Source organism: Odocoileus virginianus, chromosome 5 (assembly GCF_023699985.2).
Source record: "Odocoileus virginianus isolate 20LAN1187 ecotype Illinois chromosome 5, Ovbor_1.2, whole genome shotgun sequence".
In the NCBI taxonomy this organism is placed as follows: domain Eukaryota; kingdom Metazoa; phylum Chordata; class Mammalia; order Artiodactyla; family Cervidae; genus Odocoileus; species Odocoileus virginianus.
Window position 1 is genome coordinate 10683278 of NC_069678.1, and position 16046 is coordinate 10699323.

The 16046-nt window shown below is 40.9% G+C and overlaps 1 protein-coding gene and 1 non-coding gene across 2 annotated transcripts in view; both read left to right on the plus strand.

Moving 5' to 3' along the window:
• The first annotated feature begins 2756 nt into the window (after positions 1 to 2756).
• LOC139035410 (U6 spliceosomal RNA) lies at positions 2757 to 2863 on the plus strand. Its single transcript, XR_011488057.1, has one exon. It is a non-coding gene; the product is annotated as a U6 spliceosomal RNA (small nuclear RNA).
• Positions 2864 to 11550: 8687 nt separating this feature from the next.
• INTS3 (integrator complex subunit 3) overlaps positions 11551 to 16046 on the plus strand; it is a 38362-nt gene continuing 33866 nt past the window's right edge. The window contains exons 1-2 of the mRNA XM_070467369.1: positions 11551 to 11843; positions 12171 to 12365. Coding sequence (XP_070323470.1) covers positions 12222 to 12365 — 144 coding nt within the window. The 5' untranslated portion in view covers positions 11551 to 11843; positions 12171 to 12221. The remainder of the gene's footprint in view (positions 11844 to 12170; positions 12366 to 16046) is intronic.

Genomic DNA, 16046 nt, shown 5'->3' on the forward strand with positions numbered 1-16046 from the left:
TTGGACACGACTGAAGCAACTTAGCAGCAGCAGCAGCTTGCATCTGCTAACCCAAACTCCTAATTTATCCCTCCCTCACTCCCTGTTCCCTTTGGTAACCGTTTTTTTTTCCTATGTCTGTGAGTCTGTTTCTGTTTCATGGATATGTTCATTTGTGTCATATTTTAGATTCCACATATATACAATATCATATGATATTTGTCTTTTTCTGATCTAGTTCATATAGTGCATGTTAGATAACTGAATATATTCCCGATAGGAGAGAGCTTCTGTCTTGACTAGTTATCAATGAAAGCTGAATTCTCCCTTTACAGTTTTATATATCTGATGATTGGAAGGATTTTCCATAGACTATTTTCTGGCTCTGTATATTTCAAATCTTGTTTCTCCTCTGCTAACCATGTGCTTCCAGTGCTCAGCATAAAGGATATGTTCACATGCTGTGTTTGTATAGCCTCTGGCCCTGTTCCTGTTATCATGTTGGATGAGCCTGCTTAGACCATGGTAGACTCCTCCTGAAAGCTATTCCTACATGGAAATGATTCTCAATAACTGTGTATGAAAGTGACTTCAAACTATGTCAATATATACAACTGAACTCCAATAAAATGTAGTGCCAACTCAACCTCACCTTAGCCAGATCATCAAAATGCCTATGGCCACTTTCATCAGTTCAGTTCAGTTCAGTTGCTCAGTTGTGTCCGACTCTTTACAACGCCATGAAACGCAGCACGCCAGGCCTCCCTGTCCATCACCAGCTCCCTAGATAGCATATTAAAAAGCAGAGACATTACTTTGCCAACAAAGGTCCGTCTGGTCAAGGCTATGGCCACTTTCATACTATACAACAAAAGGGGAAGCTTGTAGAGGGGCCAGAGTGAAAGAGTGGTCTTAGCAAATTATAGTTAAAATATCTCCCTTTTGCCAATTTTACAAACACTTGTGAGCACATTGCTAGACCCTCTTCCAGGGCCTTGGGAGCAATCAGTGAAAGTGAGTAGCTCTGAAGCCTGAGCTCCATATGGAATCTCCCTCTTTGGGCTTCCCTAGTGGTCTAGTGGTTTGGAGTCTGCCTGCCAATGCAGGAGACATGGGTTTGATCTCTGATCCACAAAGATCCCACATGTCGCAGAGCAATTAAAATCTGTGTATCAAAACTACTGAGCTCATGTGCCTAGAGCCCATGCTCTGCAGCCAGAGAAGCCACTGCAATGTACCGCAGCAAAGACCCAGCACAGCCAAATAAGTAAATGAATCTAAAAAAAAAGTCTACCTCTTCTATATCCAGCTTATATCACCTTCCCTACATCACCCCTGGAGAAAGAAATGGCAACCCACTCCAGTATTCTTGCCTGAAGAATTCCATGGACAGAGCAGCCAGAGGAACCTGGTGGGCTACAGTCCATTCGGTCACAAAGAGTCAAACACGACTAAGGGACTAACACACACACTCACACATCACCTCTAAAATTTGCCAGGATCCAGTTCCCAGGGGGTCACAGAGCCTCGCCACTTCCTGAGATATAATCAATATATTATATTAGCTTCAGGTATAGAACATAAGGATTCAATATTTGTGTACATTGCAAAATAATCACCACAGTAAGTCTAGTTAACATCCATCACCATACAGAGCCAGTCTTTTTTCTTGTGAGAACTTTTAAGATCTACTCTCTCAGCAACTTTCAGATAGACACTACAGTATCATTTACTATAGTCACCCTGCTATGCATTACATATCCATTACTTATTTATTTTATAACTGTAAGTTTGTACCTTTTGGCCATTTTGCCACTCCACTCCCACCACTGGCAACTACCAGTTTGTTCTCTATATCTATGAGTTAAATTTTTGTAATTGTTATTGTTTGTTTTAGAGTTCACATATAAGTGAGATTGTGCGGTATTTGTCTTTCTCTGATTTATTTAACTTAGCAAAATGTCCTGAAGGTCCATCCATGTTGTCTTTTTTTTTTTTTTTTTTTGGCTGCACTGGGTCTTCGTTGCTGCGTGCAGGCTTTCTCTAGTTGCAGAGAGCAGGCTTATTTTTTGTTGCAGAGCAGGGCTCTAGCTACACAAGCTTCAGCAGTTGCAGCACAAGGGTTCATTAGTTGTGGCTCTTGGGCCCTGGAGCATGCAGGGTTTAGTCACTGTGGTCACAGGCTTAGTTGCTCCACACCATGTGGAACCTTCCCAGACTAGGGATCAAGCCTGTGTCCCCTGCGTTGACAGGTGGATTCTTATCCCCTCTGCCACCAGGGAAGTCCCATGTTGTCTTAAATAGCAAGATTACATTCTTTTTCATGACCAAATAATATTCCATTGAATATACATACCACATTTTCTTTATCCATTAAGTTAACGGAAACTTGGGTTGTTTCCATATCTTGGCAATTTTAAATAGTGCTGCAGTGCACGTGGGGATACATATGTCTTTTCAACTTAATGTTTTCATTTCCTTCATCTCAATATCCAGAAGCAGAATTGCTAGCGCATATGGTTGTTGTTGTTTAGTCACTAAGTTGTGCCCAACTGTTTGCAACCCCATGGACTGTATGTAGCTTGCCAGGCTCCTCTGTCCATGGGATTTCCCAGGCAAGAATACTGGAGTGTGTTGCCATTTTTTTCTCCAGGAGATTTTCCCAACCCAAGGATAGAACCTGCATTTCCTGCACTGGCAGGCAGATTCTTTGCCACCAGGGAAGCCCCTTATAGCCTCTTTTAAGTTAAACTAGTTGAATTTTAAAGTCAGCAATTGTGCTCACTTCAGCAGCACATATACTAAAATTGGAACGATACAGAGAAGATTAGCATGGCCCCTGCGCAAGGATGACACGCAAATTCGTGAAGCGTTCCATATTTTTCATGTAAATCCATGGCTGATTCATGTCAATGTATGGCAAAAACCACTACAATATAGTAAAGTAATTAGCCTCCAACTAATAAAAATAAATGAAAAAAAAATAAAGTCAGCAATTACCCAGCTGAAAAACAAAATGTGTATATAAAGATACACTGTGAAAAAAATTCTCTTGCATCTGCCCCATTGTCATCTATATCCATGTAAATATAAGTAAGCACTTTTATTAACTTTTTTTTGTTCTTACCAAGTTTCTTTATGTGAGCATGAGCACACACAAATATATATTATGTTTTCCCTTTCTTACACAAATGGTAGCATCTTGCTTAGCTCACTTAATAACATATCTTTGAACTCTTTTCATTCAACTTGGAAATAGTTTCTTTTTTAAAATTTATTTATTTAAATTGAAGGATAATTGCTTTACAATATTTTGTTGTTTTCACCATACATCACCATGAACCAGCCATAGGTATACTTATGTCCTCCTTGCCACCTCCCACCCTATCCCACCTGGAAATAGCTTCTTTATTCTTTTTGAGCTGCATAGTATTAATTTTTGTGTTTATGTCATAATCTATTAACCTAGTTGATAAACACTGACGTGTTTTCAATATTTTGCTCTTTTTTGAAGTCTATTTTGTTTATTTACTTATTTTGGCTGCACTGGGTCTTTGTTGCTGTGTGCAGGCTTTCTCTAGTTGTGGCAACCAGGGGCCACTCTCTAATTGCGGTGCATGGGCTTCTCATCGCAGAGGCGTCTCTTTTTGTGGAGTACCAACTCTCGATCATGCAGGCTCCAGTAGTTGAAGTGCACGGGCTTAGTTAGTTGCCCTGTGGCATGTGGAATCTTCCCAGACCAGGGATCAAACTGGTGATCCCTGCATTGACAGGTAGATTCTTAACCACTGGACAACCCCGGAAGTCAAATATTTTGCTGTTTTATGCAACGTAATAATGTTGAATCTGATTCGCCTACCAAATGTGTACTCTCATATCTTTGTCATGTTGCATGCAGTATATCTGCAAGGTAAACTCCTAGAAGTGAGATTCCTGAGTCAAAGAGTATACATGTTTGTAGTTGTTATATCTGTTTCAAATTGTCCCCATATAAAGTTTACCAACACGTACGTCCAACAACCAAACATGAGTATGCCTAATTCCCTAAAACTTTGGAAAATTTGGGATTTCCAATTTTGGGATTTTTGCCAACCTGACAGATGAAAAGTGGTGTCTCAATTTTGTTTCATTTGCCGCATTTAAAAAAATTGAGGTAAAGCATATATACATAGTAAAATATACAGTTCAATCAATTTTTACATATGTATGCTATCACCCAGGCTTCCCAGGTGGCTCAGTGATTAAAAACAAACAAAAAACCTGCCTGTCAATGCAGGAGATATAAGAGACGTGGGTTAGATCCCTGGATTAGGAAGATCCCCTGGAGGAGAGTGTGGCAATCCACTCCAGTATTCTTGCCTGGATAATCCCATGGACAGAAGAGCCTGGCAGGCTAAGGTCCACAGGGTGGCTAAGAGTCAGACATGACTGAAACAACCTAACACGCATGCATACACATGCATGCTATCACCCAAATAAACCATATAACCATCACCCAAATAAAGATCTGATTGCTCCTGGTATCTCAGAAGTCTCCGTCATTTCCCTTCCCAATCAATACCTCCTCCAACCCTCGCCTCCTCAGAGTTAGTCATTATTCTTATTTCTACTGGCATAGATGACTAAGTATTCTTGAACTTCATATACATGAAATGGCACAATATATACTTAGTGTACTTACTAAGTCTAGATTCTTTCTTGTTTTTTGTAAGACTTTATAAAAAGCAATTTAAAGTCCCACCAAAACTGAGGGCCAGGTACAGAGATTTCCCACATACCCTTTGCCCCCACATATGCATAGCCTCCTCCATTACCCACATCCCCCACCAGATGGGTACACTTGTTACAACCGATGAACCTACACTGACACATTATCATATCCAGACTCACTAGGTTACCTCAGTGTTTACCTTGGTATTGTACATTCTACAGGTTTGGACAAATGTATAATGACGTGTATCCATCATTATAATATCATACAGAGTATTTTCACTGCCCTAAAAATTCTCTGTGCTCTCCTCATTCATCCTTGCGCCCATCATCCACCCCCTGGCAACCAGATCTTTTTGCTCTCCACACAGTTTTGCCTTTTTTGGAATGTCATAAAGTTGGATCATACAGTATATAGCCTTTTTCAGATTGACTTCTTTCACTAAGCAATGTGCATTGAGGGTTCTTCCATGTTTTTTCATGGCTTAATGCATCATTTCTTTTTGGTGCTGGGTTGGGATTCTTTCAGTCAACATTATGTCTGTGAAATGCATCCAATAATGTTGTGAGAGTTTGTTCTTTTTTACCACTATATATCATTCCATTGTATTAATGTATCTATAATTATTTATCCTTTCTATTATTTTTCTTTTTTTAATTGAAGTATGAGCTTCCCTGATAGCTCAGTTGGTAAAGAATACCCCTGCAATGCAGGAGACCCCAGGTTGATTCCTAGGTTGGGAAGACTCCCTAGAGAAGGGATAGGCTACCCACACTAGTATTCTGGCCTGGAGAATTCCCTAGACTGTATACTTCAACTAATTGAAGCATAGTTGTTTTACAATGTTGTGTCAGTTTAAAATATGCTGTACTGTTCTTAGTCGCTCAGTCATGTCAAACTATTTGCGATCCCATGGACTGCAGCCCACTATCCATGGGATTCTCCAAGCAAGAATACTGGAGTGGGTTGCAATGCCCTCCTGCAGGGGATCTTTCCCACCCAGGAATCGAACCCAGGTCTCCCACATTGTAGGTGATTCTTCACCAGCTGAGTTACCAGGGAAGCTCCGGTTTAAAACATATAGAAATATAAAGATATATAGAGATATTCCTTTTTACAGCCTTTTTATTATTGATGGACGTTCGGATTGTTTCTAGTTTTTTAAAGAAAACTATTTTTTAAGAGTAGTTTTTGGTTTACAATTGTGTCTGATTGTTTTACTGTAATGAACAGTGCTACTATGGAAATTCTTATACTTGCCATTTTGTGGACACATGCAGTAAATTCTCTTGGCTGTAAACTTAGAGTGGAATTAATATGTCATGGGACGGGCAATTGTTTAACTTTGGTAAATACTATTCAAGAGTTTACTAAAGTAATTAGTCTAATTTCCACACTATCCAGCAGTGTATGATAGTTTTTATCACTAAACATCTTCACCAACACTTGGTATTGTCAGTCTTTTAATTCTCATAAGTGTTTAGTGGTATCTCATAAGTTTCTTTTTGAAGCCTTAAAAATCTGAAGTAATTTTTAATTACAGAAATGTTGCAAGAAAGGTACAAAGAACTTCTATACACCCTTCAACTAGATTTACCGATTAACATTTTACTACATTTTCTTTATCATCCTCTCTCCCTATCTATATATGCTGTATGTCTATAACATAAAGGGTTAGGATTATATATAGGTATAAATATACATACTAATATATTGTTTTTACATGTGTATTAAAAATATATATGATATTTCTTACTATTATTTATTGATTGAAATCAGGAAATTTACTGCTATCTAGTCTATAAGCATATATCTAGTCTATAAGCATATATCTAGTCTATAAGCATGTATTCAAATTTTTCCAATTTCCAATTGTCCCAGTAATGCATATTATAGAAAACATTTTTCTTCAGTCCAGGATCACACATTATGTACAGTTCTTATGTCTCCATGGTATATTTTTTTAATCCATGATATTTTTTTATCTAGAAAAGTTCTTCAGTCTTAGATCTAACAGGCTTAACATTTTGGACAGAGCAGTTATGTTGTAGAATGTCCCTCAATTTGGGTTTCTCATATTCTTGCTTAAATCTTTGTTACTATGATTTTTGTCAAAGGTTATTTTTTCATTGTAGTTTTTAAAGATTATTTTTTTTTACTGTGGTAACATACATGTAACACAAAATTTACTGTTTTAACCATTTTTAAGTGTATAAGTCAGTGTCATTAATTACATTCACGACATTATATAACCATCACCATTATTCCCAAAATGTTTTCATCACCTCAAAAAGAGAATCTGTAACCACTAAAGAATAACTCCCTATTCCTACCTCCCTTATTCCTGGTAACCTCTAATCTACTTTCTACTTTTATGAATTTGTCTATTCTAGATATTTCATATACGTGGAATCATGTAATAGTTACTCTTTCCTATCTGGATTATTTCATTCAGCATATTGTTTATAAGGTTCATCCATGTTATAACATACATTTGATTTGTATTTCCCTTATTACTAATGACATTGACCAGCTGTACATGTGCTTATATTTATATATCTTCTTTGCTAAAATATCTATTTGAGTCTTCTGCCCATTTTCTAATTGGGTTTGTTTTTTTTTGTTTTTTTTTGAGTTTTAGGAATTCTTTATGTATTCTGGATATTAAACTCTCAGATGACTTGCAAATATTTTCTCCCTTTCTATGTGTTGTCTTTTAACTTGCTGGATAACATCCTTTGATGTACAAAAGTTTTAAATTTTAATGATATCTAGTTTATTTCTTTTTCGTTTTGTTGTTCATGCTTTTGGTATCATATCTCAGAATCCATTTTGAAATCCAGTGTCATGAAGCTTTTGTCCTATGTTTTCTTCTAAGAGATTTATAGTTTTAGCTCTCATATTTAGATTTCAGATACATTGAGATAATTTTTGCAAATGGTGTGAAGTAGGGGTCCAATTTCATTCTTTGCTTGTGGAAATCCAGTTGTCCCATCATTGTCTGTTGAAGAGACTGTTCTTTCCCCATTGTATGAACTTGGCACCTTTGTCAAGAATTGACTAGCGATTGGGACTTCCCTAGTGGTACAGTAGATAAGAATCCACCTGCCAATGCAGGGACACGGGTTCTATCCCTGGTCCGGGAAGATTCCACATGCCTCGGAACAAAAGAACATGCTCTGCAAGAAAGAGAAGCCGCTGCAGTGAGAAGCCCGCGTACCGTAACTAGAGAGCAGCCCCAGCCCACCACAGCTGGAGAAAGCCTGCTCACAGCAGCGAAGACCCAGCACAACCAAAAGAAAAATTTTAATTGACTAGCTATAAATTTATTATTTTATTTCTGGGCTCTCAGTTCTATTCTCTTGATCTACATGTCTATCTTCATGCCAACACAACACTGTTTTTATTACTATAGCTTACTGTAGTCATTTTAAAAATGGGAAGTATGAGTCCTTGACCTTGTTCTTTTTTTTTTCTCTCAAGATTATTTTGGCTATTCAGAGCCCCTTGCAATTCCATGTGAGTTTGTAGATTGATTTTTCCATTTCTACCAAAGAGAAGCTTTGGAATTTTTATTGAGATTGCATTAAATCTGCAGGTCAGTTGCTTTGTGACTTCAATATTGTCTTCTTACCCATGGACATAGGCTTTCTTCCATTTGTTTAGATCTTCTTTAATTTCTTTCAGCAATAATTTGTAGTTTCCAGTGTGCAAGTCTTTTACTCCCTTGTTTACATTTTTTCCTAGGTATTTTGTTCTTTTGAAGATATTATAAATGGAATTGCTGCTTTTCTTTTTTCTGGCACACCATGTGGCTTGCAGGACCCAGCAGTGAAAGCTCAGAGTCCTAACCACTGAATAGCCAGGGAATTCCCAGAATTGCCTTCTTAAAGTCCTTTTCAGATTATTCACTGCTATTATACAGAAACACAGCTGGGGCTTTTTATGTTGTTCTTGTACCCTACAAGTTTGCGGAATTCATTTATTAGTTCTATGGTCTTTCTTGTGGATTCTTTGGGGGTTTCCCCTATATGGGGTTATGGATTTCATCTATGCATAGATATAATACTATTTTTTCCTTTTCAATTTGGATATCTTTTGTTTCTTTTTCTTTTCTAATTGCTCTGGCTAGAATTTCCAGTATCACTTTGTAGTTTTAATTAATATTGCCCTAATGACTTGATATTAACAAACTTTTCATGTGTTTTTAACCATTTGGATGTCCTTCTTTGTGAAATGCCAGCTTACGTCTTTTGTCCACTTTTCAAATGAGAGTCTTCTGTGTTTTATATATCTCTATCTACCTGCCTACCTATTAATATCATCTTGTGCTGACAGTTTTTATCAGATATGTGCATTAAAAATATTTTCTCCCAGTTCATGGCTTGTCTTTTATCCTTTTAATGACGTCTTTTATCCTTTTAATGACATCTTTTAATGGACAGTTCTTAATTTTTAAAAAAAATGTATTTATTTATTTAGTTTTGGCTGTGCCGGGTCTTTGTTGCTGTGAGTGAGCTTTCTCTAGGTGTGAAGAGTGGAGGCTTCAGCAGTTGTAGCACATGAATTCTAGAGCACAGGCTCAGTAGTTTGGTGCACAGGTTTAATTGCACCAAGTTGCACCATGTTGTGTTGGCATGAAGTTGGACCAAGAAAGTCCAACAGATCTTAATTTTAATTAAGTCTAGTTCATCCATCCTTCCATTATGATTTTTGTATCTATTAAGACATCTTTGCACACTTCCTAGGTGGTCCAGTGGTTAAGATCCACCTGCCAATACAGGGGATACAGGTTCAATCCCTGGTCTGGGAAGGTTCCACATGCCTTGGGACAGCTAAGTCCACATGATGAAACTACTGAAGCCCCCACTCTCCACAACTAGAGAAAGCCCACGCACAGCAATGAAGACCCAGTGTAGCCAAAAATAAATAAATATTTTAAAAAAGAAATCTTTGCCTATCTCACTTCACTAATTTTTTAATACTAATTTCAGGAACTCACATTTATCCTTGTTTTAAATCCTTTCTAGCCTAGGCCTGGGCATACAAGTAAGCACATTTTCCATTATTAAATAACTTTGTGTTCTGTTAGTTCAATCTCTGACCTCATTAATAACATTTTCAGTGCTATATGGCAATCTGGTCTATTAGCTACTAGTCTCAGCTTTATGTTTTTATAAATTTTATAAGTATGCCTTTTTAGTCTTTACCCAAACCCTGTAATTCATCATTCTCTCTGAGGTAGGGAGATTCCTTTATTGTCAAACCCAAAAGTCTCTCAGGATTATTAGGCATTGATTTGTATGCTCTTTCTGTGATGGAGGAACTTTCTGCAGCACTGGGAATCTTTTCATTTTTTCTTGATTCTAGGACCTTATTATTTGATTCTTATTAATGGTAACTATAACTTCCTCTACCAAGGGAGGGGAAAAAAACACCACCTTGCTATTTTTAACCTCAATTGCCTTCAACAGTGGGTGGATTTTAACAAATGGAAGGTCCTTCGTTCTGGAAATCAGCTAGGTGGGAGCAGCATCAGGCAAGAGCTCAATTTCTCCACAAGAGAGGAGGGGAATATTATGAGGTTGTTAGACAGAATGAAGTTAATTTCCATGTTTTGATTTGGGAGAAAACAACGGTCAGGATAGAAATACTAATTGAGCAAGAAGAAAGAAATCGTAAAACAATTTTATTTTTGTTTTTTTAAAAAAAGAAAACAACCAAAGAATTGTGGATATGTATTTTGTGTTTATGTATTTTGAAAAAGTAGAGAAAGATATACAACAAATTAGTAACATTGATGACTCAAGAGAAGTGAGACTGGATGGGGTGACAGGGAAAAAAGAGGGTTCCTTCTACTTTGCATTGTTATGAGTTTTATTACAGGTTTTTAAACTATAATAATTTTAAAAATAAGTCTTGGGAAACTATATTGATTAGGTAGGGTGAGTCACATAATTTCTACTAAGGATTTGGGAAATTCAGGTGTCTGAGAGGGTAGTTTAGTATGATTAGACAAGTGGCAGGATGTTGAATGGGCTTGAATCCACTGTGATTCCTAAGGATATACTATATATATGCATATACGCACACACACACACACACATATAGGCCAGAGAAGACCAAATTCCAGAAACATTTCTAATAAAAAGCCTTTACTGGCTGAATTATGGGAGGGGAAAAGAATGCCAAAAACAAGCTTCCACACTAGATTGCTAGGGGCAAATGCTGACACGAACACAGATAAAGTAGGACAATAGAGCTTCCAGAAGCCTTTCTAATAATGAATCAGTGCACGATTCTAATGAGCGGTGTGCAAAAGTGGGTCCATGCGCTTTTTTTCCCCTCAGTGTCTGGCTGATAACTGCAGTTGCATGGAAGCTTCCAATAGCTTGTGTCATATATACTCTTAGCTCCGGAAGCTGGCTGCACACCATCCAATGGCATTTGCTCTGACACTGCTTAAGGGTTAGGGTTCTGTTCCTTGGCCCTGCTATGTCAATTTATAACTAGGATTCGGGTTTCTCAGAGCCACCTAGGGACGAACAGTACCCTGGTTCCAATACCACCCTAGCTTCTGGACGAGGGAGGAAAGGAGGGTGGAGACCAGCGTCGCGCACGCGCGTCAACGCACGCAGGCGCAGCCTCTCTCCTTCCTGATCTGTCACTCCCGCCCCACCTCCGGGAAGTCGTTCCGTCCCGCCCTCCGAGAGCAGAAGAGGAATATTATTGGGCACTCTGGCTGTCCATCAGACTGGTTTCTCTTCTGCTCTATACCATTGGCAGCCGGGGTAAAGGCCTGTGGGCCGACGTCGACCTACCCCTTCGAAACTGAGAGCCACCGCGGAAGCCGCTATTGGCGGAGGCCAGGGACCGCGACTGCTCACTTCCGGCTCAGGCCTCCACGATTCCTCCCCCTCCCCTGCGGTCGCTCTTGGCCTTCCCACCCCCCGCCCTTCCACCATGGCCGCCTCTGTGTGGTGTAGGGAGAAGCTGGTCGTCCGTGTCCTCCTATAGCGCTTACTGCCTCACCCTCACCCCCTGGGGGCCGGAACCAAAGGAACCTCGCTCCCCAGTCCTTGGGGCATCAGCCAGGAAGGTTTCCTATCCCCTACTTCAGGGGCAGGACTCCTTTTTCCCCCCACCCCCTGAGGTAGAAACTTAAGGTTTTCCCAGCTTCTCTTAGGGTCAGAAGCCAGAAAGGGCTCCCTTTCCACTTCTTTAGGGACAGAAGCCTCTCCTACACTTCCCGTAGGGGTGCAGACCCTTAGCCCTGCATACTTAGGAGCTAACGGCGTTTCCTCAGCACTGCCAGTCCAGAGGCACGATCTAGAGGCCCTCCTGCCTTCGCCTCCTGCACAGGAGCGCCCTTTCGGAGAGGAGGGACGAGTGCAGAGGCCAGGGGCCCTTATCCCCTCCCCACCCCCCCTTGTCCCTCTTGCCCCCCAGTCCTTGTCAGCCCTAGATTTCCCTTTTCTAGGACTTCCTACCCATCCACTCCCGGGCCTTTTCCCATCTCCCGGCTGCAGCCATGGAGTTACAGAAGGGAAAGGGGGCAGCAGCAGCAGCTGCTTCGGGAGCAGCGGGAGGTGGAGGAGGAGCGGGAGCAGGAGCCCCAGGAGGGGGGAGGCTGCTACTTTCAACCAGTTTGGATGCCAAGGATGAGTTAGAGGAGGTAGGTGTGGGGGGTGGGGAAGGGAGTTAAGAAATGGGGTTGAGGAGGGATACTGGAGCGGATATGGGGTGGGGGTGGGGGAGGAGGCCTTAAAGTTTTTTCTAAGGCAACACAAACACGGCTCCTGACTTCCTGCTCCTGAAGGAAGAAGTGTGGGCCAACTTCCTGGACAGGTTGTCATAGCAACAGCAGCCACTACTGTGAAAATGGGTGGGGGGGGGGCGTGTTGATGAGGAAGGGATATAGCATCCAGATCTGGATTTTTTACATTCCTTTCACATATAGGTCACAGCTATAATTAATATTTAACCCTATTTCAGTTAGGTCATATATTGAGTAATGTATGTGTGTGTAGGTGTTTTGGGGGGTGGGTCTGATAGGAGCTTGCACAAGACCTTGGAGCCTCTTCTTAGATAGTGTTGACTTCATGTAGACCCTCAATTGCCAGTGATGTTAACTGGGCATTTAGAATGAGTGAAGACCTAAGGAAAAATGAGTTGTGTTTTGTTAGGAGTGAGTGGGACCTAGGGGACTGTCCTTCACAACTAGATAGCACACACACAAGGGAGGGAACATACAGATGCTGAGAAGGAGGGTAGGGTGAGGCGATGCCTTGGGCTTGAGTAGGGGTTTTAAACTACTGAATAATTGACCCCCTACTTGTTCCTCTTGCCCTGTCCCTGACAATCCGGAGTTGATCATTTATCCCTTCTCTGTGCTATACATGAGGAGACATACTTAGGAATATGAGACTGAGAAGTGTGACATGATTGCTGGATTGTTTGTAAGACCTAGTACATTCAACTCAGTGGTTATCCGGGGACGGGACGAGTAAATTATTAGGCTCTGTCTCTTCATGGGCAATTTCCCTGCTTCTGACTTTGTCATGGCTCTTGATCAAATGTTAGAAGGTGGTCAAGCAGATAGGTGGAATTCATACTGTAAGTTTGAAGGAATGTTGGTTCAGATGCAAGATGGCAGAACACATGCAAAAATGAGCTTTGTGAATCAAGAAGCACCTGAACAGCAACTTTGTGGGTTATCCATCAAAAATGTCTGTTCACAGACATGCTTTCCATCATGCTTCTCCCTTGTAATTCTGTATGAGATGAATCAGAGTTTGTTTTCTCCTGTTGCTATCAGCTAAGGTAAATCCAAGTAGGAACATAAAAAATGCTTCTATATGAAACTTGAGTGCTACCTGCTGCACTAAGAAGGCAGCTAACAAATGCTAAAAGTAATGTATTCCAGAAACAAATACAAATGACTTTGTCAGGATTGCCTGGCATTTTCAGTTATCTACATGTTTAGAAATGGCCACTGTCGTTGTCAAAGTATTTATTGAGCCCTGGATTCTAGCACTAGACCTCTAGAATTGTAGCAAGAAAGTCGTTGATTACCTTTGATCACTGCACCAGTTGGGTGGAGGGGAAAAGACCCCAAGGGTAGTGAAGCCCTTGTTTACTTCCCACCCTGATTGCTGGAAGGGTCATCCCGTTCTGATTTGTACCACAGCACCCTATTTCCCAAGGAGTGACATGTTTGCTAGCAAGTGAAGTAATATGGCAAAAGGGGATCTCAGATGAAGCATCTATTTTCTTGCTTTTGGACTGTCTGAGAGTGAACTTTCAGCTGTTTCCAGAGAGAAGGGGGAGGGAGGGTCTCCTTGTTTTCTTTATATTCTTTGTGCTGTAGATGTTTCTCAGCTTGTCTTGGCCTTCCTCTTTTCCTTCTATGCCCTTTGTCCTTTGCATCTGAATTTTCCAACATGCCTTGCCAGTTTCTAACCTCGTGTGTGGCTCCCACTAGACCAGAGTGACTAAGGTTAAGACTTACTGGCTTCTTCCTCTGGGTCTCGTCACACATCTCCGCACTCAAAACTTAGTATTGACAGATCTCTGGTTGTTCTGGCTTGGTTGTTTCCAGCATAGTCCCGCCTGTTGCCCAGGAACACACTAGGGAGACCCAAGGCCTGCCTTCCAGAGCTTATAATCTAAAGACTGAGTTAACACTCACAAGAGAGGTAAAAACAAAAACCCAGTGAGGGCTGTGAAGAGACCAGAGTCATAACTGAACGTGATGAGGAAAGGCCTTTCGAGGCCTGGAGTGTGAAGTGCTGGTAAGGAGCATCACAGGCAGGGGCTGTGACCCTTCTACCCAAGAGACCGTTTGTCGTGTCCTTTCTTCTCTTTGGCCCTGTTCTTTTCTTTGGGGAATTCTTGCCCATCCCCATCCAGATTTGAGGAATGAAGTAAAAATAGTGCCAAAGATTGGAGGCATTTAGAACACGTAGCTCCTAATCTCACAAACCTTCAAAGCTCCTGGTCATTCCTATGTGGAGAAGGACCCTGTCCACTTTGAAGTAAGGCTAAAGGCAGGAGCTGTGGCTGAAACAAGTTGGAACCTTCTCTTAAGCGCTGGACAGGTCTCAGTTTTGCATTTGGTTAGAGGTATGTCCCTTCCAGGTTTTCTCCAAGGCATATCCAGTCTGTGAAGATTCTCCAGGGAATGGGCTTTGAGTCATTTCTGATTTTTTTCCCCCTTAAATCCTCATTTCACTTACAAGTGACTCTCGGTTGTAGAATACTTGGAACCCAGTTTGTTCAGGAACTCTTTACTAATGTGAGTCCTTGGGGATTTTGTAGGTCAGATCATATCTTTTCTTTAAGCCTTTGAATTTTAGTCTCTGAAGGCCACTGACTTCCCATAAGGGGACAGTATTTAAGTATTTATTATTGTTGTTGTTTAGTCGCTAAGTCATGTTCAACTCTTTGTGACCCCATTCAGGCTCCTCTGTTCATGGAATTTCCCAGGCGAGAATAGTGGAGTGGGTTGCCGTGTCCTCCTCCAGGGGTTCTTCCCAACCCAGGGATCAAACCTGAGTCTCCTGCTTGGCAGGCGGATTCTTTACCAGTGAACAACCTGGAAAGCCATTAAATAATATAATTTTTAGCAAACTGTATGTTACCTGGAGAAAGGAGGAGACCCTGAGAGGTTAGAGCAATCCTCAGACTTTAGTCTCCAGCTTCAGGTATATACTTGCAAACTAGAAGGCCTCCCTGCTTTCCACCCACTTTCCATCTACTGCTACTGTCAAGGAAACCATGGTAAGGTAGTCTTAGTGCTAGAAAAATTATTTTAGAGGCTCCTAGAGATGGTAAATATTTACTCAACTGTCTGAGGTGCTGTCGTGAAGGACTTAGTCTGAACAGTCACTCTGCCAGCAGTTGTTGGCAACTGCACGTGTGGTTCCGTCTTTACTAAGGGCCTTGGTTGTCTGCGGGAAGAAGGGGTACTACTACTTGAATGTAGGGATCTGGCTCTCTACAGTCCTCTGAGGAGATGTGGTCCTCCAGTCACTATGAATGATTTGTAATTAGTTCACTCATCTCTGTTTGGGCAAGTAATTTCTGTGGTTCAAGAAGAGCAGTATCCTTTATTTATTTCTATTGCCTGGGAAGAACTGACCGTCATATTTTTTTCCTCATTGCTTTTATTCACCCATCCAAATTCTGGACTCTCCCATTTTCTACATCCTTAGTTAGGCCTCCCTGTTCCAAGATGCCAGTTTTCTTTCTTGACTCAGCAGTGACCCACAGAAATGACTCAGACCTCTGAGTGGAGCTTAGATATCAAGGAGGGGCCTCGAGAAACCTGGTTCATTCCAAGGTCTCTGTGTGT